Raw genomic sequence first — 22,312 nt, forward strand, 5'->3', positions numbered from 1 at the left:
AGCCAGTGTCTTTATATACTACGCTTCTAGACAGATTAGTGCCCCACTCAGAGCGGTGCCCTAAGCCAGTGTTATTATCCCCACGATACAGCTAGGAAAGATGGGGCTGAGAGGAGTGGCTTACACAAGGCCACCTGCTGAGCTCATAGCAGGAGCGGGCTTTCAACCAGCAGAGTGCTGATTTTCAACCCAACTATTTAACCACTGACAAAACTGAGGCTATCGTACTTTGGTCACATCATGAGAAGACAAGATTCTCTGGAAAAGTCAGTAATGCTGGGAGGCAGCAGATCACAGGTAGCACCAGTGGCCCAGGGCCACACCCCAGCCCAGCGGCAGGCAGGGGAAGAGCTACAGCCTAGCAAACCAGTGGACAGGCTAGAGGGGATGGAAAAGGGCCAGGAGAGGCTGGGAGCAAAACAGGCGCAAGCGTGGCTACCTGGGGCAGCCAGGGCAGCAGCTAGGTTGTTGGGGGTGGGGCTAGGAGGTGGTGCCTGGGAATGGTGAGGGGATAAAAGGGAGGTCCACCCACAAGTGGCGGTGGGAGGGAGGAGGTGGTAGGAGAGTGGGGAGGAGAGTGCAGAGGCTAGAGTTTTGTTCCTGGAGTGGAGATCAGTCTTCTCAGGGTTGCAGAGGGGCACCTGGGAAATACCCAGGGCCCAATCACCCTGATCCTGAGACCTTCAGGAGAAAGTATCCCAGCGGCCAAAAGGGGCTAGTGGTCCAACGGCAGCGGAGCAGACCCAAGGCCGAGAAGCAGAAGTCAGGCAGGCAGCTGCTGAGCATTCCCAAGGCAGAAAGAGACACACGCAGGGCGGGGCACGCCTGAGCCTGACACAGGGTCTGCAGCAGGAAGGGGGAATCTCCCCTTCCATTAGCAGTAAACTTAGTCTGGATCTAACTCCTTGTTATAGACAGGTCTCCCCCAACACACACAACTAACAACTGCCATCTTCATCAATAGATTCCTTTCTGCTTCTAAACCATTTTTCTCTATTACCTTTCAAGAGGCAATTTACAATACATAAGAGTGCAGGATGCCCTGCCCTGGATAGCCCAGGTGAGCCTGATCTCGTCAGAGCTCAGAAGCTAAGCAGGGTCAGCCTTGATTAGCAATTGGATGGGAGACCTCCAACAAAGACCAGGGTTGCAGATACAGGCAACGGCAAACCATCTCTGCTAGTCTCTTACCAGGAAAACCCCACCAGGGGTCGCCATAAATCAACTACGACTCAAGGGCAGGATTTCATTTAGCCCTGACCTGGATAGCCCAGGACAACCTGTTCTTGTCAGATCTCAGAAGCTAAGCAGGGTCAGCCTTGGTCAGTAATTGGATGGGAGACCTCCAATGAAGACCAGGGTTGCAAAGGCAGGCAACGGCAAACCACCTCTAGTAGTCTCTTGCCGGGAAAACCCCACCGAGAGTTGCCAGAAGTCACCTATGACTTGTGGCACTCTCCTCCACTCTCCACTAGTGTGTAGGATAGTCTCCTGAATGTGAGCAAACCAATGTGACTAAAATACATTTATACACTCTGCAGAGGATTTTACACCTTGCCAATAGTGATGACAAGATCCAACTTCCTAGCTCTTAATGCTGCACCAACTGGCTTAAGAATGTTGTCAAAGAATGGCTCCAACGCTTTTTCAGAAGCTAGCAGAATAAAGTAGATAACATAATGATCTGATGCAAATCTCTCGATTTGCATATTTTATAGCCATGGCAGAATTCAGATTCCCTTAGCATGGAATCTTGGTTTACTCTTGGGGGGAAGAATACTTTTATTATAGAGAATTCACCATTCTGAATTTCTATATGAAGGCAAGTCACTTGCTACTCAGTACGATTCTGTTTTCCCCACCTCAGAAAGGCTAACTGCAAAGCCGGAAATGGAGAAAAAGTCAGTTAGAATGACGAAGAGGCTGGAACACCTTCCCAATAAGGAAAAGCTAATAATGTTTGGAGGGTCTGTTAGTTTAGGAGGGGAAATGGCTGGGGGAATATGACAGAGGTTTATAAACTTATGAATTATGAAGAGAGATTTTTCTCCCTCTGTCAAGAAACTCAGGGCCACCCAACAAAAACAGGCTGGCTACAGATTGAAGAAAATACTTTGTCTCACAATTTATAGGATTCGTTGCCAAAAGATCCAGCATTGGACATCAGCTTCAATGGCTTTGAAAGGGAACTGAGGATAGGTTTATCAACAGAAGTTAGGCACGATGGCTAGATGGGAAAAGGAAACTATATGTGGCTTTTATAGATTTAAAAAGTGCATTTGATTCTGTTGTTCGAGACAAACTATGGTCTAAGCTAAGTAATATGTATATCGACCCTCATTTACTTTTTTTACTGAGAAAACTTCATACAGGTACATCTTGTCAAGTGAAATATTCCAGTTAGGGCCTTTTAACTGAAAATTTTTTGATGAGGAAGGGGGTTAAACAGGGATGTGTGTTGGCCCCACACCCCTTTAATCTTTTTATAAATGATTTGGCGCAATGCCTGGGACTCACCAATGGCCATCCTCCTAAATTAGGAGGCCTTGCTGTACCACTGTTGCTGTATGCGGATGATACAACCATCTTATCATGTACAAGAGTTGGTTTACAAAGATATTTGGATGCTTTTAGTACTATTGTCAACTTAACTCTTCATCTATTAACTACCCCAAATCAAAAGTTGTTGTTTTCTCAAAAAGCTGGCGCCCTCAAAAATGGTCGATTGGTAAGTTAGAATGACGAAGAGGCTGGAACACCTTCCCAATAAGGAAAAGCTAATAATGTTTGGAGGGTCTGTTAGTTTAGGAGGGGAAATGGCTGGGGGAATATGACAGAGGTTTATAAACTTATGAATTATGAAGAGAGATTTTTCTCCCTCTGTCAAGAAACTCAGGGCCACCCAACAAAAACAGGCTGGCTACAGATTGAAGAAAATACTTTGTCTCACAATTTATAGGATTCGTTGCCAAAAGATCCAGCATTGGACATCAGCTTCAATGGCTTTGAAAGGGAACTGAGGATAGGTTTATCAACAGAAGTTAGGCACGATGGCTAGATGGGAAAAGGAAACTATATGTGGCTTTTATAGATTTAAAAAGTGCATTTGATTCTGTTGTTCGAGACAAACTATGGTCTAAGCTAAGTAATATGTATATCGACCCTCATTTACTTTTTTTACTGAGAAAACTTCATACAGGTACATCTTGTCAAGTGAAATATTCCAGTAAGGGCCTTTTAACTGAAAATTTTTTGATGAGGAAGGGGGTTAAACAGGGATGTGTGTTGGCCCCACACCCCTTTAATCTTTTTATAAATGATTTGGCGCAATGCCTGGGACTCACCAATGGCCATCCTCCTAAATTAGGAGGCCTTGCTGTACCACTGTTGCTGTATGCGGATGATACAACCATCTTATCATGTACAAGAGTTGGTTTACAAAGATATTTGGATGCTTTTAGTACTATTGTCAACTTAACTCTTCATCTATTAACTACCCCAAATCAAAAGTTGTTGTTTTCTCAAAAAGCTGGCGCCCTCAAAAATGGTCGATTGGTAACTTTCCAATTGAGCAAACCAAAAATTTTAAATATTTGGGCATTACTTTTAACTACAATCTTAGCTGGGTGTTACATCGCAAGAGGTTGACTAAGCTGGCTAAGTGCACAGCCTCCCAAATTAAACAATTTTATTTCTCTAGGGGTAACCAATGTGTCCCGGCAGCCATAAAAGTTTTTAAAGCAAAAATCTTAGCTCAAATGCTCTATGGTATACCTATATGGATTTCAGCTTTTATCAGAAAGGTGGAGGATTATCCAAGCAACATTCTTTAGGCAAATTTTGGGTGTCCCAAATTGTGTTTCCTGTTTTGCTTTGTGTGCTGAATTGGATCAATCTTTGATTGAGACAAGGGCTTGGATCACTACCTTTAAATTTTGGCTCAAAATTTATTTTAGAGCCAAGTCTATTTGAAAAGGGATCAGTACTCCTGGGCATGGTCAGCAGGAATACTGAGTAAACTTAAGTATATGGGACTAGCAGTGGAAGACTTATTTATGTCTGATGAGGCCTATATCCTTAATGGTGTTAAGCAGCGTCTACTAGATTGGGAGCAACAGAAGTTATTTCCAGCCCAACCTTTTGTTTGCTCTTCCGCTGCATTAACTACATACATTAGCGGAATTCCACAGTACTTTTATGATCTCGAGATCCCGGGCTGTCATAGGGCCTTTATGTTGGCCAGACTAAATGCCTTTCCCTCCAATATCCTTCAGGGGAGATACCAGCGAGTCCCCTTTTCAGAAAACATTGTCTGTGTGCAGCCAACTGCCCAGATACTATCCCGCATATAATTTTGGAACGCCATTAATATGATAAGTTGCGAAGAATGCTGTTTGAGAGGTCGCCAATACATACTGAACACCAGAACAATCTATCTTTTTGTCGTTTTCTGTTAAAGGATAATGATACAGCGATTTCTAAAGTGGCTGCGGAGTTTTTAGTGGGTGTGCTTAAGATTCATACAAGCTTTGTATAAATATATTGTCTTCTGATATTTTATGCGATTTTATAGTGACTTGTTTGCTGTCTTAGATCTTTGTATGCCATTAAAGGTATTTGAATGATGGAATGAATGGCTAGATGGAACCTCCATGTTCAGAGGCAGTCCACTTCTGAATTTCAGTTGTCAGGGGGGAGAGAGTGGAGGGAGGGCTTCTGCCCTTGTTCCATGCTTGTGGCCTTCCTGGACAAATGTGGCCGGCTACCATGGGAAACAAGACGGGACGGTGCCCTGGGCCCTAGAACCAGATGGGCTCTCCTTCGTACCTGCTGACTGGGAAACTGGCAGAGGACAGAGGTGATGTTGCTGGCATACTGGGCCATCTCCTTCTTGATGGACTTCTCCACATTGGGTGGGATCCGCCCAGAAACGCTGGTCATGATGTCCTGAAGCTCTAGAAGAGGCAACGAGGGATCTCGCAGGGTCTTCATCAGCCTTTCCACCCAGTCCTTCAACTGGATTTGGGGGGGGGGTTAAAAAAAACATTGATGATCTTGATTCCCACAGCCATGTCTACACCACAAATTTAAACCAGTTTCCAATCTGTTCAACGATCATGGTTCCTAATCAAAAGAACTCTGGCAACAATACATTTGTTGTTAAAACCCACAGATTGTGCCGTGTTGCGGATTTTAACTTTAAATCAATGTATAGGATGTTCTGACACAATAGGCCTGAGAGGTTGCACTTGCATTTAGGCTCTTGTGTAAGTCTGCAAACATGCATTTTCCCCCCCACTGTTCTAGCTAACGTGCACTTTTAGCCTTGGAGGATAATTTAAGAATATATGGTTTTATGCCAAGAATAAATTCAAGAACAAATGTAACACACGATGGGTAGCTGTGTTAGTTTGTCTGTAGCAGTAGAAAAGAGCAAGAGTCCAGTAGCACCTATAAGACTAACGCAATTTGTGGTAGGGGATGAGCTTTCATGAGTCACAGCTCACAAGTGACTCACAAAAGCTCATCCCCTACCACAAATTATGTTAGTCTTACAGGTGCTACTGGACTCTTGCTCTTTTCTACACAGAAAAGAATGTAACACAGTTGCAGCAATTATTCTTCAGGATGCTCAGAGGTGCCTTAGCAGACAGTTTAGTAAAGTCATGTGTTGGCCATGGAATAGCTTCTACATAAGTGGGCCACACCCTGTAAACCTGGAATCTCACAGAGGAGAAATTCAGTAAAATCTGATTTTCCCTTTTTTGGCAAAGTTCTAGGCAAGAAACTTTGAAATTTCTTCTTAACACCTTTCTTCTTAAAACCAACAGGTAGAAAAGAACTAAGATGTATTCTTATATAAAATTGAGTTCTACGAAGTATACCAGTGTTCTATGTATCTATTTAATGTTTTGTTTAATCAGATCCAGAAGTGATCAGATTATCTTTAAATAAAAAGTTTTACTAAATACAGTGACTGTTTACTGACTGAGAAATATAGGGCTGCATGCTGAATCTGGAACATACAAATCAACAAACCTTAATGTCTCCCTTAGAGATTAAGGACTGTGACACGCAAAATTGAATGTAAAAGGGAATATTCAGTTACCAAGCAGACCTGTGATTTTTTTAAAAAAATTATTTCTATTTTACTTCATTAATGCCCAGCCATTCTCCACAATGAGGACTCAAAGCAGTTTACATATTTCACCTCTCCTCCCTTTCATCCTCACAACAATCCTGTGAGGTAGGTTAGGCTGAGAGAGAAAGACCAATGTGAGGGCACCCAATGAGTTTTCTTGGAACAGCAAGTATTCAAATACAGGTCTCCCAGATCCTACTCTGACATTCTAACTACTACGTCACACTGGCTGTAATTCAGTGCTTTAATTCAGTCAAAGAGGTTTTAATCTCCGTGGTCACGTATGCAGGGGATGGGGGGGTCAGAACGTGAGGATGCTAAGCAGACTGCAACACTTGTCGGGAAGCTCCCTGATGTTGACAACTTGCAGCAAACAGCAGTAGACGTTTTCTCCTTGCTGTTGTGGTTTTCTATTTGCATGGACTTTCTTGCGTGAAGGAAATCCAGCCCAGGTTTCCACCCCAGGACTCTACCTTGTTTACCCAAGGCATGTTTGGCAAGAGTCTGGGCTCCAGCCTTTTTCAATGGCTTCCTCGTGCTTCTAGAAGAGCCAGGGCAAAGGGTAGGAAGGCATAAGGTATTTTAGATTGGTTTTAATGTTTATCGTTAGAGATGGGCATGGACCAAAATACGAACCAAAGTTCGTCACAAACCGGGTCAGTTTTTGGTTCGCAAACTAGCAGTTCGTCGGAGCTCATTTCTGACGAACCACAACAAAACGCTATGATTTTTAGAGCAGTTCACATGGTTCGTTTTCCGGTTCGTCAGTGCAGACAGCCTGGTGCCAATCTGTTACCTAGGTAACGGAGGAGGCTTTCTGCAGACCTTCTGCAGCCCCTGAAGTGACGAACTGCCAAACCAAACAAACCAGTTTGCGAACCGGGCAAGTTCATGGTGGTTCGTGGTTCATGAAACACTATGAACCACGAATTGCAACCAACCGCCATTTTCCCTGTTTGTGCCCACCTCTATTTATCATCTATTGTTTTAATGTTCATTTTAGCATACTCTTTTTATATTGTTGTTACCCATCTTGGGATCCAAGATACTCTGAAGAAAAGTGGACATTTAAATATTTTAAATAAATACACATCTGTAAAGCAGGCCTCTGAGAAAGTAGTCAACATATTCCACCCCTCCACACACCTCCCATGCAACTCGCTCCTCACTCCAACACTTAAGATATGCAAAAATGTGTCCCAACAAGAATGCTCTACTGTAAAGGCATAAGGACACCATAGCACAACATTGTGCAAGGTGAACAAAGGGAAAGGAAGTAGCCAGCCATACCTTGCTGCTAAAGAAAGGTTCTGGCAGGCAATATCCATTCATCACATTCACCAGATTGTCGAGAACATAATGGAAGACACGGTGAAGCTTCTCACCCCGGAGAGCTGTACTTTGGATCTGTGGCAACACGCCGGTGTGGAGTTCAGCCTTGAGGACAAAGCAAAGATATAATTATGTTACAAGGGATTGGTGGGGGACCTATCAAGATTCCCTTAGAACCCTGCTCTGTTACTTCATTGCACTGTGAGAGACATCTGGGTGATATTCGGCCAGGTGTGCCAAACAGCTGCAATAGCAAATGTCAAAAGGGCATTCTGGGAGCTCAAGAAGAGCCCTGTTCTTTGAGCCGCTATGTTTTCCTCGCAAAGCACAGGCTCCGCCTAGGCTTCACCAATCCTCTGCCTGGCTGTGCCCTTTCCCTATGCGATTGGTTACTGCTCCTATAGAAACTTCCTTCCAGTAGAGTCGGTGCAGTAAAGCACTTCCTAGCTGCAGCTCAGACTGCACTACTTTGTTCTGGTCTTGCCTCTCCACTTAGCCACTGCAGAACTCCCTCCACTCCTTGGTCAAAGCAGCCCTCTTTTTCTCTTCTTCTCTGCCCCACAGCCTTCTTGGAATAGGCCTCTGCTTGGCTGCACAACTACACCAGGGCTTCTTTTCAGATTTGTGTGCAAAATACACTTTTAGCAGAGGAGACAAAATTCTTGGATTTATTCAAGATGAAGTTATAAAATACACACTCACAGTATACTTTCAAAACATTAGCAATGGTAGTTTTTGGATACCTGAAAATAACCAGCGACAGAGGGAATCCCCCCAGGAATGATCACACGTGATCACACAATGGGAGGAACAAACACTCCTAACACAGCAGCCCTAGGCTACCAACACACATCATTCCTCAGGGACCTCATTCTGGCCTCCTAACCTGCGATATTATCTGCCTTGGCACGTAACTGATGGATAACGAACTTATGTATCTGTCAAGCCCTGGCTCCCATGGCTGGCCTTCTTACTCCTGTTTTAAGGGAGGATGGGACGCCTTGATGCCTCGCCAAGCTCGCCCATTCCTGGCTAGGAGCCCTGTCAAACAAGCCACTACAATGCCCTCCTAAGTGCCTTGGTTCCTGAGGTAAAAATTCTTCAATCCCTTATTACCCTTTAATGAGCGAAATTGAGGGGACTTCTCCCCAACAAATTACAAGGATCAAGTCTCCTAGGCCACTCAAAGCCTGCTTTCTAGAAGTCAACCGTTTTTTGGACGAGGGGTGCTCCTTACCATCTGGTAACAGAAGGTTTCAAGCCTTGCACAAGAAACAACTCATTTCTGACTGCTTTTCCTTGCCAGTTAAGAAACGATACCCCCCCCCTTTAATCCCGCAGCGCCCTTACCTGCTGAACCCGGCTGGGGTCATCCAACTGCAGTTTGGCAATCACACAGCCGGGATCTAGTGCTGCACCAGGACGCTTCACGTAATGGATGCAGCCCGATTCCACCGCAGTGAGCGTCATCACCATCTTCATCACCTGGAAGTGATAAAAACAAGGCCACACATATTTGCTGTCCTCGAGTTCGAATACCTTCTGCAGAGACTCAGTTTGTTGGAAGTTCCCTGCTTGTAAATGAACAGGGGAGACCATTCATACGACTACAGCATAGATTCACACAGAAAGCCCGATACAGCTAGGATATTGCTGCATCTGTACATGAAAGACACAAGCAACTAACATTTAGCATTTACACCACCACACTTTCAGTGTCAAAGCTTTTGATGTGTAGTAATCCTCCCAACAGCCTTGTTGGGTAGGCCTGGATAGCCCATATCACAGCTTTGGGACCGAGACAGAGAGAAGAGAAGCTTGTCAAAGGCATCCTAGAGCATCATGACGAGGGTGAACACAGTGAGATCTCCCAGACTGCAACTCAGACTCTTAGCCACCATGCTCTATCCCAGCCCCCAACATGGCTGTCATTTGCTTAAAGAAGTTTTCATTATCTGAGCTTTAATTGATTGATTAAAAAGGGGGGGGGACCTCTGTTTTGAGACGATGTACCTAACACCTAAACTGAGAAGAAGCATTCCTCCTTGTGTGAGAGAGTGCTCCTAGTGGAACGCAAAGCTCCTTGAAGCCATTGACACCATTGCTCCTTATCAGCCGCTCCAGCCCTTAGGACGGACACCAGCCCCATGGTTCACCACAGAGCTGGCTGACTTAAAGAGGGTTGGAACACGTTTAGAAAGGCGCTGGAGAAAAACTCATGCAGAAGCAGATAGAATATGCTACAAAACCCACTGGAGGACCTATGAAGTGGAAATGAAAGCGGCAAAGAAATGTTATTTTTCAGCAACTATTGCTTCAGCTAGTTCACGACCATCCTAATTGTTTAAGATATCCAGACGCGCACACACAGCACACACACAGCAACCTTTATTGGCATAAATAATACAGACAAAACAGGAGAAATGATGTGAAATAAATTCATAGGGCAGCACAATCGTGTCCCCAGACAGCAAAATTATCTCAGGATACAGCACAGTCATAGGGGGCTTTATAAAATGTTACCCTTGACTTCCACACATAAGCCAGGAATTCAGCAACGGACATAGTTATTACTGGACTCTTGTCTGCTAAGAGAAATTTTAGATCCTTATCCAAAAAATCCCTCTGCACAGGAAAAAGAGGACGAATCAATAAACTGCGCATAACAGAATATTTGGGGCAGCGAAAAAGAATATGTGAGATTGAATCGGGTTCCCTCAGAGTGCAGTCACTATTGTCAGGTCCAGTATATATCTTAACTCTACTGACTCCATTTTCTAATGCTTTTAGTGTTTAAGTATTTTCTCCTCAGGTGCACCAGTTCCCAGGCAGCATTCCCACCAGAGGAGACTGTTGTGTCTAACCCCGTTCCACCAAGCATTGGCCTTGAAGGAGAGCAGCTTCCCAGGACTGAAAGATATTGTTGTGAGAACTGTGGGGGGAGGCTGTTCCAGATGGGTATTGTTACTCTGTATCCTATGCTTGCTCTTCATTGGTAACAATGATCATGTACCATCCTGAGTCTCCTATTCAGGACAGTGGACTATAATGGACCTTTTCTGCAATAAAGCTTCCTTTGCCAGACATTGGACTTATTCTTGCTTCTAAAAGGAATCTTGCAGAGAGTACCTTATCTAGCCACAGTCTGACATTTTGTTACCAATCATGTCTGAGTCGGGCCCAACGGAATCCAAGGTTGTCCCGGACAGGGATCCTTTGTTTGATCCGTATGCGTCTCCCGACAATCAACCGGTGCAAACCCAAGACTCCCAGGAGCTGGGAGCAACCGGGAACGGAACCGGAGCCTCCACTTCTACCCTGCCTCTCATCGACTTCAGTACTCGGAACGAGACCGAAAGCAACCTCGGGGCAAGGCCGAAAGCAACCGCTCTCCCCTTGATCTCGGTACCCACCCCGTCGGAGTGGGGAGCCAGACCCCGAGAAACCAGAGAGCGCCGGGCAGGTGGACTCCATCCACGAGTCTCGATGGACGGGCGCCGAAGCCTAGAAACCGTCCCGGAACTAGATAGCAGCCAACCATGGCGATATTGGAACAGGACGTTTGAGCAGATGGAGGGGGACACGTCTCGCCGCGGCGCCCTGAGTTGGGATTATTCCGAACTTGCTCCGTGGAAAGAGCCAACGGAAGTCCCTGAACAAAGTTGGGAGCAGATACAAGGTCGCACCTATGCGGTAGATACCAGCATCTCGGCCGTGACGGGTATGGCCAAGGGAATTCTAGCCGCGAGGTCGCGAATAGTCCAAGGGGACCCTCCTCCGTGGGGCCCTTTCTCCCCAGTGAGTGCAGCGAATGAAGGTTCCCTGAGCGAACAACCAGGGCCAAGTCGAATACAACAACTAGAAGCTAAGCTGATGGATATGGAAGAAAGTTTGGCTCACGCCATTCATTTAATTTCCTCAATGGGGGCAGGAGAAAGACTGTCTCCTGAAGAGATGGCGATACAGATAGCTACCCTTCAAAGTGTCATCTCCTATCCGATGGAGGAAGTTCAGCAGCGATCGTCACCTACCGGCGAGGGGGGCACCTATCCTGGCGAATCGGGAGAACAACCCAAGGAACTTCCCACACAGTGGGAAACTCCACCGAGAAGGGATCACCCGGTTGTGCCACCCGGCGAGACTCCCATCGAACCTCCTATCACGGGAGGGGATGTGCCGCCAGACGAGACCCCCGTTGAGAGGCCTACGGAAGGGGAGGAAAAACCAAGTGATACACCGGTGATACCCCCCCATACTTCCCCTATAACGGTCCGGCCGGACCAAGCGGGAGCACCCGCGGCTCCATCCGGGGAGGGAGCCCCTGGTCAACCGCGCGAAACTGTTCCCGTCGGGCAACCTCCGGGAGATGGTCTACCAGCGCCGAAAGGCCAGCCGATACTTCCCAGAACAACAACGCCTGGAGGGGCAAGCCCGCGCGGCCTTCCACCCATTCGGCCTTCGCCGCTGCGGCCCCTTCCGCTTCGACCACAACTAACCCCGCCGCTGCAGCCGATACGCTTGCCACTGGAACAGCCCGTAAGACCACCTCCGAACCAACCGATGGGGCCTACACCACTACGACCCCACCAAACCACCCCTCCGCGGCCGATCATTACTCCGCCGCACCGACCTCAACCGCAAGCACCTCAACCGCTACGGCCAGCACCTCCGGCATTGCCACCAGCCAGACCGAGATTGCAGCCGCCTGCCCGACCCAGACTGCCGCCACCAGCCCAGCCGAGGCCGCTACTCCCGGCTCAACCGGTGATGCCGCCGCCAGCGCAACCAGCACCGCCAGCACAACCGGGTCCCCCCATACCTCAAGCGCCATTGATGCTTCCGGCGGACTTCTACCCAGCACCGGCTCCGAGGCAAGACCTCCCAATGGGTTGGGTGAAACTGGACGCCACTTTTGATGGGGATCCCTCCAAACTGGGCTTTTTTCTAGTGCAAGTCGTGCAATTCTTCAACCGGTGGGGACACCTCTTCGGCAGCGAGGCCAGCCAAATTGAACATCTCGGCTCCCGCTTACAAGGGAAAGCAGCGGACTGGTACGTAGGACTATATAATATCGGGGCCCCAGAACTCGATACTCTCCAGGGGTTGGTAGATGCTATTAGAGCACAATATGAAGACCCCTTAGAGGAAACCAGGGCCCGAACAGAACTGCAGGCCATTAAGCAGGGCAGCATGTCAGCGAGAGACTATATCACAAAATTCCGACAACTGGCTGCCAAGTGCCCCAGGTGTGAGGAGTCCACAAAAATTATTCTGTTCAAACAAGGACTTAATCCGAGACTTTTGGACAGAGCCCTCATGCAAGACAATCCCCCTACGCTGTTAGGTTGGATTCAACTTGTTTGCGAAGTGGAGAATCGCATTTTAGAAGTCCGTTTGGTTGAGCAACAACAACAAACGGGACAAAGAAGACCATTGACCTTACAAAAGGGAGCTCGGGGAGCTGGCTACGCCACCCGTGGAGCGAGAGATGCTAGATGGCAACAAGGGCTGTGTTTGCAATGCGGACAGGCTGGTCACTTTGCAGCACAATGCCCCTACCGGCCTGTGCAAAGACCTCCGCTTCAATTACGGCGTCCAACCCTTGCTCCGTTCCCTACGCTCCAACGCCCGACTCCAGCTCCACGAGCAAACAGAGGCCGCGGCGCTTCCCAAAGGCCGGCCTCAGAAAGAGGGCTGGAAGCGGAAGAAGTTATGGAATACGATCCCGCTTCCCCATCTGCAGAAGTCAATCCAGAAAGTCCCCAGTCGGGAAACGAGATGGATCTGTCGTAAAAGGGCCCAAACGACAGATCCGCCCCAAGCCCGTCCCTGCACGGAACCGGCCACCTGGGTCCATTTTATTCATGCCAGTGACTCTAATCAACCCAGAGAGAAAAATGCACATTCGGGTGCAAGCTCTTATTGACTCGGGTTGCTCAAGAGATATCATAGCCCGAGCTCTAGTCAATGGACTGGTCTTACCAACTCGGGAATTACAAAATCCAGTAATTTTTGAACAAATGGATGGTACCAACATGAATCCGGTCACGACTGAAACCATCCCGGTGATCACAGGCATGGGACAACATTGGGAAAAGAGGTCCTTTGTCATCAGCTCTACTGCCAAATACCCGCTAATTCTAGGCAGCAAATGGCTATGTGATCACAATCCCTACATAGACTGGGCTCAAGGATGTATTACCTTCAATCATGCCAACTGTAAAATTCACCGTTGGAATCAAAACTGGGGCGAAGACCCAACTTGCAAAGAAAAGGCCCTCCTCACCCAAGAAGAAGTCAACCAAATACCCGAACCGTACTGGCCTTTTCTAAATGCTTTCTCAGAGGAGGAAGCTGATACTCTACCCCCGCACCGACGAACGGACTGTGCGGTGGAAATTTTACCCGGAGCCTCATTGCCTAAAGGACGACTCTATCCCATGAGTCTCCATGAACGTGAAGAGCTCCGGAAATTCATCGACACCAACCTCCAACGAGGGTTCATCCGCCCAGCCTCTAGCTCCCACGCCGCTCCAGTTCTCTTCGTGAAAAAGAAGGATGGGGGACTCAGACTGTGCACGGATTTCCGAGGACTAAATGCAGTGTCCACCAACAACGCCTATCCTATACCGCTCATCCGAGACCTTCTCAACGTCGTGGCCCAAGGTAAGATCTTTACGAAATTAGATCTAAAAGATGCCTACTTCCACGTTCGTATAAAGGCAGGGGATGAGTGGAAAACAGCGTTTAATACGCCCCTCGGACAATATGAATACTTAGTTATGCCTTTTGGATTGACGGGAGCCCCGTCTGTATTCATGTCCATGATAAACGAAGTTTTACATGAATTTCTGTACAAAGGGGTGGTGGTGTACCTTGATGATGTTTTAATTTATTCTGACACCGAGGAAGAACATGTTCAAATGGTACAAAAGGTCCTGGCCACCTTGATGAAGAATAAACTGCCCATCAAATTGTCCAAATGTGAATTCCATAAAACCGAACTCACTTACCTTGGGTATTGTATCTCACAAGAGGGGTTGAAAATGGATCCAGCCAAAATACAGGCGATCCAAGATTGGCAAACACCCACCACCCGCAAAGAACTGCAATCCTTCCTGGGTTTTGCCAACTTCTATAGAGACTTCATAGCAAATTTCGCCCAAATCACACTCCCCTTAACAGAATTGCTGAAAACCAAAGATAAAGGGGATCAAGCCAGAAAACCCTCTGCTAAACTACAATGGACCCCCGATTGCCAAACGGCCTTCGAATGCCTTAAAAAGCAATTTGTAACGGAACCCATCCTCTCCCACCCCAACGAACAGTCCCCCTTCATAGTACAGGTCGACGCCAGCGATACGGCGATAGGGGGGGTTTTGCTGCAGAAGGGGGAGGATGGGAAATTGCGGCCTTGTGCATTCTTGTCTAGAAAATTCTCAGAGGCAGAAAGGAATTGGAATGTGTGGGAGAAGGAGGCCTTTGCAGTGAAAGCAGCTCTCACAAACTGGAGGCACTGGCTGGAGGGGGCGAGATACCCTTTTGAGGTCTGGACAGATCATAAAAATTTGGAGGCCCTCCGAAGCCCACGCAGACTGAATGCTAAGCAATTGCGGTGGGCGGAATTCTTTTCCAAGTTCAATTTCACCCTCAATTATCTCCCGGGCAAAACTAACTTTTTGGCGGACGCCCTGTCGCGCATGCCCCAACATAAGAGCAAACGGGCGGAGACTGTCGACACGGTCTTCTCGCCTAAGCAACTTGGGGGCGTGGTGACTACTCGCAGCCGTGCTACGCAGCCCCTCCCGGCCGACCAAGAATGGAAATCGAAACTTAAAACTGAAGTGGAGAAGGAGGGGGATAAAGCTCCGCGAAACAAACTAACCCAATCCCCACAGGGGGATTGGCTAGCGGGGAGCAAGTTTTATGTCCCGGACAGCCTTAAGCTGGAAGTCTTGCAACGCTGTCATGATGCTCCCACTGCTGGACATTATGGGTACCTGAAAACTTTACACCTAGTTCAAAGACAATTCTGGTGGCCGGGCATGCGCAAAGACATTTCCCAATACGTTAGTTCCTGCCCTATTTGCCTCAGCGCAAAAACCAGGAAAGGGAAACCTCCGGGTCTCCTACAACCATTGGAAACGCCGGATAGGCCCTGGGAAGTAATCTCCATGGACTTTATCACTGATCTACCTCTTTCAAAAGGACATAATTGTATTTTAGTTGTGGTAGATCTGTTCTCCAAACAAGCCCATTTTATCCCCTGTACTGCTATACCCTCCGCTCGAAAACTAGCGGATCTGTTTCTAAAACACATCGTAAAATTACATTCTTTTCCGTCCAAGGTGATTTCGGATCGCGGCGGACAGTTCGTTGCCAACTTCTGGCGGGAGCTTTTGAAAATGTTGAATATTGAGCAAGGTATCAGTTCAAGCCACCACCCACAAACCGACGGGCAATCCGAAAAAACAAACCAAATATTAGAACAGTTCCTTCGTTGCTACATCAATTTTCAACAAGATAACTGGATGGACCTTCTCCCTCTAGCCGAATTCTCCTATAACAACAGTGTACACGCGTCAACGGGAGAAGCCCCCTTCAAAATTGTATACGGGACTCACTTCAATCCCTTCCCATTGGACGCACCCCCTCTCCATTCCTCTAATTCGCCAGATGTGTCCTCATGGTGGGGGGAGGCGGTGCAGCAATGGACTATCATTAAGAAACACCTTGAAAAAGCCAAACTGGATTACAAAAAGTACGCAGATCGCCATCGTGTGGCCGAGTGGGAATTACAACCAGGGGACCATGTGTATATTTCCACAAAGAACCTAAAGCTAGCTCAGACAAGCCGCAAACTCGCTCTGAAATTCTTAGGACCTTTTCCTGTGCGCAAGATAATAAATAAAGTGACTGTTGCTGTAACATTGCCCAAGAACCTTCGCCATGTGCATGATACGTTCCATGTCAGCCTTTTGAAGAAAGCTCCCACAGACAACAAATGGCATATCAAAGCTCCACCCATTCCAACTTTAATTGACGACCAAATACACTATGAGGTACAACAAATTCTGGACTCTAAGATCAAGAGAAATCAGCTTTTTTACCTCATTAGGTGGAAGGACTTTGATTCTGGTTACGATGAATGGGTGAACTCTGCACATGTTCATGCTCCTAGATTAACCAAAGCTTTTCATACCCGCTACCCATATAAACCAGGGGGGGATCTATTTTAAGGGGGGCAGAAATGTCAGGTCCAGTATATATCTTAACTCTACTGACTCCATTTTCTAATGCTTTTAGTGTTTAAGTATTTTCTCCTCAGGTGCACCAGTTCCCAGGCAGCATTCCCACCAGAGGAGACTGTTTTGTCTAACACCGTTCCACCAGGCATTGGCCTTGAAGGAGAGCAGCTTCCCAGGACTGAAAGATATTGTTGTGAGAACTGTGGGGGGAGGCTGTTCCAGATGGGTATTGTTACTCTGTATCCTATGCTTGCTCTTCATTGGTAACAATGATCATGTACCATCCTGAGTCTCCTATTCAGGACAGTGGACTATAATGGACCTTTTCTGCAATAAAGCTTCCTTTGCCAGACATTGGACTTATTCTTGCTTCTAAAAGGAATCTTGCAGAGAGTACCTTATCTAGCCACAGTCTGACAACTATATTGCTTCAGCTAGTTCACGACCATCCTAATTGTTTAAGATATCCAGACGCCTCCTAAACCCTAAATCTGAACCTTTACAGTCCCAAGAACAAACAACTGCGAGGCCTTTGCTAAGTTTTTTGCTGATAAAATAGCACAAATACGCTCTTCTCTAGATGCTAGCTGCAATGCAAACAAGATAGAAGAAATGACAATTACACCATTCAGCTTACATTTGGACTGCTTTGAACCAATCACTATGACAGATCTTAACAAGATCTTGATGTCTATGAAAACCATTACTTGTGCACTTGATCCTTGCCCATCCTGGCTGTCAACTTCAAGTAAGGACCACATAAGTGAGCCACTGAGGTCTATTGTAAATCAATCACTAACTCAGGGCAGCTTTCGCCGACAGCTCAAACAGGTGGTTATCAGTCCACTACTTAAAAAACCATCCCTAGACAAAAATGATGTGGCCAATTATTGTCCAGTCTCTAATCTGCCCTTTCTGGGCAAAGTGATTGAGCAGTAGCTGACCAACTCTAGACCTTCTTGGATAACTCTAGTGCTCTGGATCCTTTCCAGTCTGGATTCAGATCAGGGCACGGGGACAGAGACAGCACTAGTAGCATTAGTGGATGATCTCTGCCTGAAAGGTCATGCCTCCTTACTGCTTCTATTGGATCTGTCTGCAGCCTTTGACACAGTAGACCATGCCATCCTGTTGAGGTGTTTAGAAACAAAAGTGGGCATCAAAGGACGTGCCCTGGACTGGATTAAATCATTTCTCTTGGAGCAGACTCAAAGGGTTGCCGTTGGAGATCAGCTATCTCCAGAATGGGAACTATCTTGTGGGGTTCCGCAGGGCAGAATCCTATCACCCATGTTATTCAACCTCTACGTAAAACCTTCTGGAGAACTCATTCGCAGCTATGGAGTGGGATGCCATCAATATGCAGACGACACCCAACTCTATATCTCGCTATCCAGGTCCCCACAGGATGCAGTGGAAATCTTAGATCGCTGCCTGACAGCCGTGGTGAAATGGATGAAAAACAACAAATTGAAATGGAACCCAGACAAGACTGAAGTGATGCTTGTTGGGAAGGCAAAGATCTTGAAGGACACTGCACTCCCCACTTTCGATGGAGTTTGTCTGACGCTTGCAGACTCAGTTAAGAGCCTAGGAGTTATACTGGATCCAGCATTATTATTAGAAAAACAAGTTAAGGCAGCAGCAAAAAAATGCTTTCTACAACCTCACTCTAGCCTGGAAGATGGCTTCTTATCTTGACACGGCTGACCTGGCCACTTGGATCCATGCTATGGTAACATCAAGGCTTGACTATTGTAATGCTTTATACACTGGCCTCCCATCTAAGTTAACTAGGAGGCTCCAATTGGTGCAAACTGCTGCAGCTCAACTGTTATCAGGAGCGAGCAGGAGCATGAACATCACTCCCATCCTACAGTCGCTCCACTGGCTACCCATCAGTTACCGTGCTCAGTTCAAGGTATTAGTTATTACATACAAAGTTCTTCATGGCTTTGGTCCGGCATACCTACAGGACCGCCTCCCTCCCTATGTTCCTCCATGGCAGCTTCACTCATCTGAACAGGGTCTCCTGCAGGTGCCAGGCTGCACACGGGTGAAGTCAGCAGCAGCCCATACAAGGGATTTCTCTGTGGTGGCCCCTATCCTGTGGAATGACCTGCCTGAGGAAGTCAGAAGAGCCCCCACTCTCCTGGCTTTTCGTAAACGATGCAAAACCGAACTATTCAAAAAGGCTTTTTACTCAAATGGGAGGGCTGCCTTGTAGGGATGGGGTCTCAGGTGCTTCACTAACAAGTTGGGGGTCATAGACTTCATCACCATTTTTGCCTCATATATTATCTGCTGCTTTAAATATGTACTCCTATGTACAACCAGCACTCCATGTTGTCTCATGTTAGTCCTAGAACTGATTGTGTTTTGCTCCAGTATTTTTTCTACTCTGTCTTGGATCCTTGCTAATGCTATGTCTTTTAAACTTGTATCTGTTTACCTTATGGTATTGTATTGAAATGTCCTTGATACTGATTGTATTAATCTCATACTGTGTAATCCACCTTGAGTCTCAGTGAGAAAGGCGGGCTATAAATGATGTAAATAAAATAAATAAATAAAATAGATGCAAAGTCTCTCTCTCTCTCTCTCTATCTACAGGAGTTAGCCATGTTAGTCTACAGTTGCAAAATAGTAAAAAGTCCAGTAGCACCTTTAAGACTAACCAACTTTATTGAGGCATAAGCTTTCGAGAACCACAGCTCTCTTTGTCAGATGCATGACAAAGAGAGCTGTGGTTCTCGAAAGCTTATACCTCAATAATGTTGGTTAGTCTTAAAGGTGCTACTGGACTTTTTACTGTATTTCTATCTAGTACTGCTCATATGGCTGTTGCCTTAAGTAGAAATTAAAAAAGGAAGAACCTTACTTAATATCATTTCTCTGATGTTTAACTATTGCCCCTATATATTTTGCCACAGAAAGAGTAATGGAATCATTTGTATCCAATAATAACCATGTCACCTGTGCTCTCATATTAGGTAGTTCCGTATTTTTAAACAGAGGGATGATTAAGCTAGCCCTCAACCCATTAAATATGGGAAACTCATATGTTCAGTAGTTTCAATTTTATCATATGGGCATCTGCACGTTCTGTTGGCATATGGTACTTTCTTGTACCCTCCAAAACTGCCAAGGGAAGGGCATTCACTCTTGCCAGTGTAAAAGCTCTTCTGAGCTTTGGCACTGTCAGATGATAAAAATACTCTGGCAGTTGCATCAGGAGGGCAATACCTAAGGAAAGAGTCGAACATACCCTCTGAGCCCTAACAGACGTACTAGTAATGTCCAGCTTCCTGGACATTGGGTAACTCTAGTGCTCTGGACCCTTTCCAGTCTGGATTCAGACCAGGGCACGGGGACGTACTAGTAATGTCCAGCTTCCTGACACATATTTTTGTTGTTTTTAAATGATTTGGAGTCAGGAGTAGAGATGGGCACAAACCGAAATACAAACCAAAGTTCATGACAAACCAGGCCAGTTCATGGTTCGCAAACCAGTGGTGCGTCAGAGCCCATTTCTGATGAACTGCCAGAAACTTTAGGCTGGTTCATTTGGTTCTTTTTTGGTTTGTCACTGCAGATAGCCTGGCGCCGATCTATCAGCTTCCTGGGCAACAAGGGATGGACTTCCTGCAGACCTTCTGCTGACCCGGAAGTGGCCTTCTGCTGGACCGGAAGCGACGATTTGCTGACCTGGATGTGACGTTTTCACGAACCAAATGAACCGGTTCGTGAACTGGGGCAGGTTTGTGAAAGTTCATGGTTCGTGAAATGCGACAAACCACGAATCGCACAGTTCGTTTTTTTCCTGGTTCATGCACATCTCTAGTCAGGAGACCTTTGTAACTCTTTTCAAAAACTATAATAAAATGAACTAAGCATTACAACCTAGAAAATAATATTTAACCACTCATTCCGAAGTAACTCTTGCTAATACAGATGGTTTTTGTGACGTTGTAATAAACATTTACCTCAATTTCAGCAAAGCATTGGCCTGAAAACACATGCCCTCCATCTTCCACGACATACTGGATGAGCTTCCCTGCTGAAGGCGACCGCAGAATGGATGGATCGTTTTCCTTCTCAAACACACAGGTCTTGTTGCCAATAGTGATGCGGTACCTAGAAGGAGAAAGAGTTGAGATAGCCAGTTGGAAAGAGAAACAGTTTACCACCCACTAACATGCCATTCGTGGGACAACAGACACAAAGACAGAGAGACATGGAATGGCACTCAAAAGAATTCCTTTGGCAAAGGATCACAGCTCAGTGACATGTTTTTACTACCAGACTCTAGTTTTGACTTGCATTCTGGGAAATCTTAAAGTTAGGATCAGCCAGCTTCCAGAGCTTAAACGGAACCTTCCATTGGATGGGACCCTCTATAAAGAAGAGCAACACCAGCACAGATCCCAGTATATGCTGGAGTCATAACGTTGTAATGGGGACCCTCGAGCATTACTCCTGAAGAAGAGTCCCCAGTGTATCTCCAGGGCCAGGAGTGAATCCTAAAAGCTACCTAGATGGTACTTCTAAATGTACAGGCAGATATATAACCACAAATCAAAACAATACACAGTATATAGAAAATATTATCTCCACAATATCAGTCTTCCATCTTCAGTCCTTGTGTTAATGAAAGCACGACCGACACACATCCGGTTTGACCATGCGTTTCAATGCCCTCCTCAGAATCGCGTTTCACAAATTGCTGCGTAGTAAACAGCAACATAATCTAGAAGAATACTACACAGCAATCTGTGAAATGTGAAGACTGAAGAACTGATATGGTACAGAGAATATTTTCTGTATATTGTGTATTATTTTGATTTGTGATTCTGTATCTGCCTTTACATTTTGTATCAGACCAATTAAGCACTGTCACAAGTAAATTTTGTATTGTGTTTCATTAGTCCATAGCACAGTGTTCATTTGGTATTTCTAATGTTCACATAATGTCCAGTTGTACCCTATTGGCTGGTGCTTCTGACTGCCTGGCCAAACAACACCCCTGCAGTTGCAGCAACCGTGCCTTAAAAACATGGCTCCAGAGTTAGCATCCCTTCCTTGGCCTGGCCAGGGAGTGAAGCCAAGCCACCCAGCTTCATCCTGGGCAAGACTGGGAGGGTTCCTGAATAAGAAGGTCAGCTAACATCCCTGAATGACAGCTTGCACTACACAGGTATTCCGCAATGGAGCAATGCTGGGTGTGTTCTAGTCCCCTCTCTTAGTTCCAAGTGTGAGGTGCAACAAAAAGCCAACAGTATGACACAAACCACAAAATGTACTCTGGAATCATACAGGAATCATACAAAAATTCAAACAAGAACCTTATACGAGTCTGACAGAATGCATTTCGGCCATGTTGCCTTCTTCAGTAATAATGTGTGTAATAACTATGCTTGACCACTGAAGAAGGTCATATGGCCAAAACGTGTTTGGTCAGGGTTGCATAAAGTTCTTGTTTGAACTTTTTGTATGATTTTAATCTGAACTGAGGCTGTATTTGGGCCTATAATATCCTGTAATAAATACATGTAATAAATACATGTATTTTTGTATATTGATAAATATT

General features: G+C 46.1%; 1 protein-coding gene across 2 annotated transcripts in view; it reads right to left on the reverse strand.

Moving 5' to 3' along the window:
- The window catches only part of ACACA (acetyl-CoA carboxylase alpha), a 297,390-nt gene that overhangs the window by 180,900 nt on the left and 94,178 nt on the right, over positions 1 to 22,312 (reverse strand). For both annotated transcript variants that reach the window (XM_055001998.1, XM_055001997.1), the window contains 4 exons: positions 20,709 to 20,859; positions 8,825 to 8,959; positions 7,433 to 7,579; positions 4,828 to 5,016 (listed from right to left, as the gene is read on the reverse strand). In XM_055001998.1, coding sequence (XP_054857973.1) covers positions 4,828 to 5,016; positions 7,433 to 7,579; positions 8,825 to 8,959; positions 20,709 to 20,859 — 622 coding nt within the window. The remainder of the gene's footprint in view (positions 1 to 4,827; positions 5,017 to 7,432; positions 7,580 to 8,824; positions 8,960 to 20,708; positions 20,860 to 22,312) is intronic.

Source organism: Eublepharis macularius, chromosome 17 (genome assembly GCF_028583425.1).
Source record: "Eublepharis macularius isolate TG4126 chromosome 17, MPM_Emac_v1.0, whole genome shotgun sequence".
Lineage (NCBI taxonomy): Eukaryota > Metazoa > Chordata > Lepidosauria > Squamata > Eublepharidae > Eublepharis > Eublepharis macularius.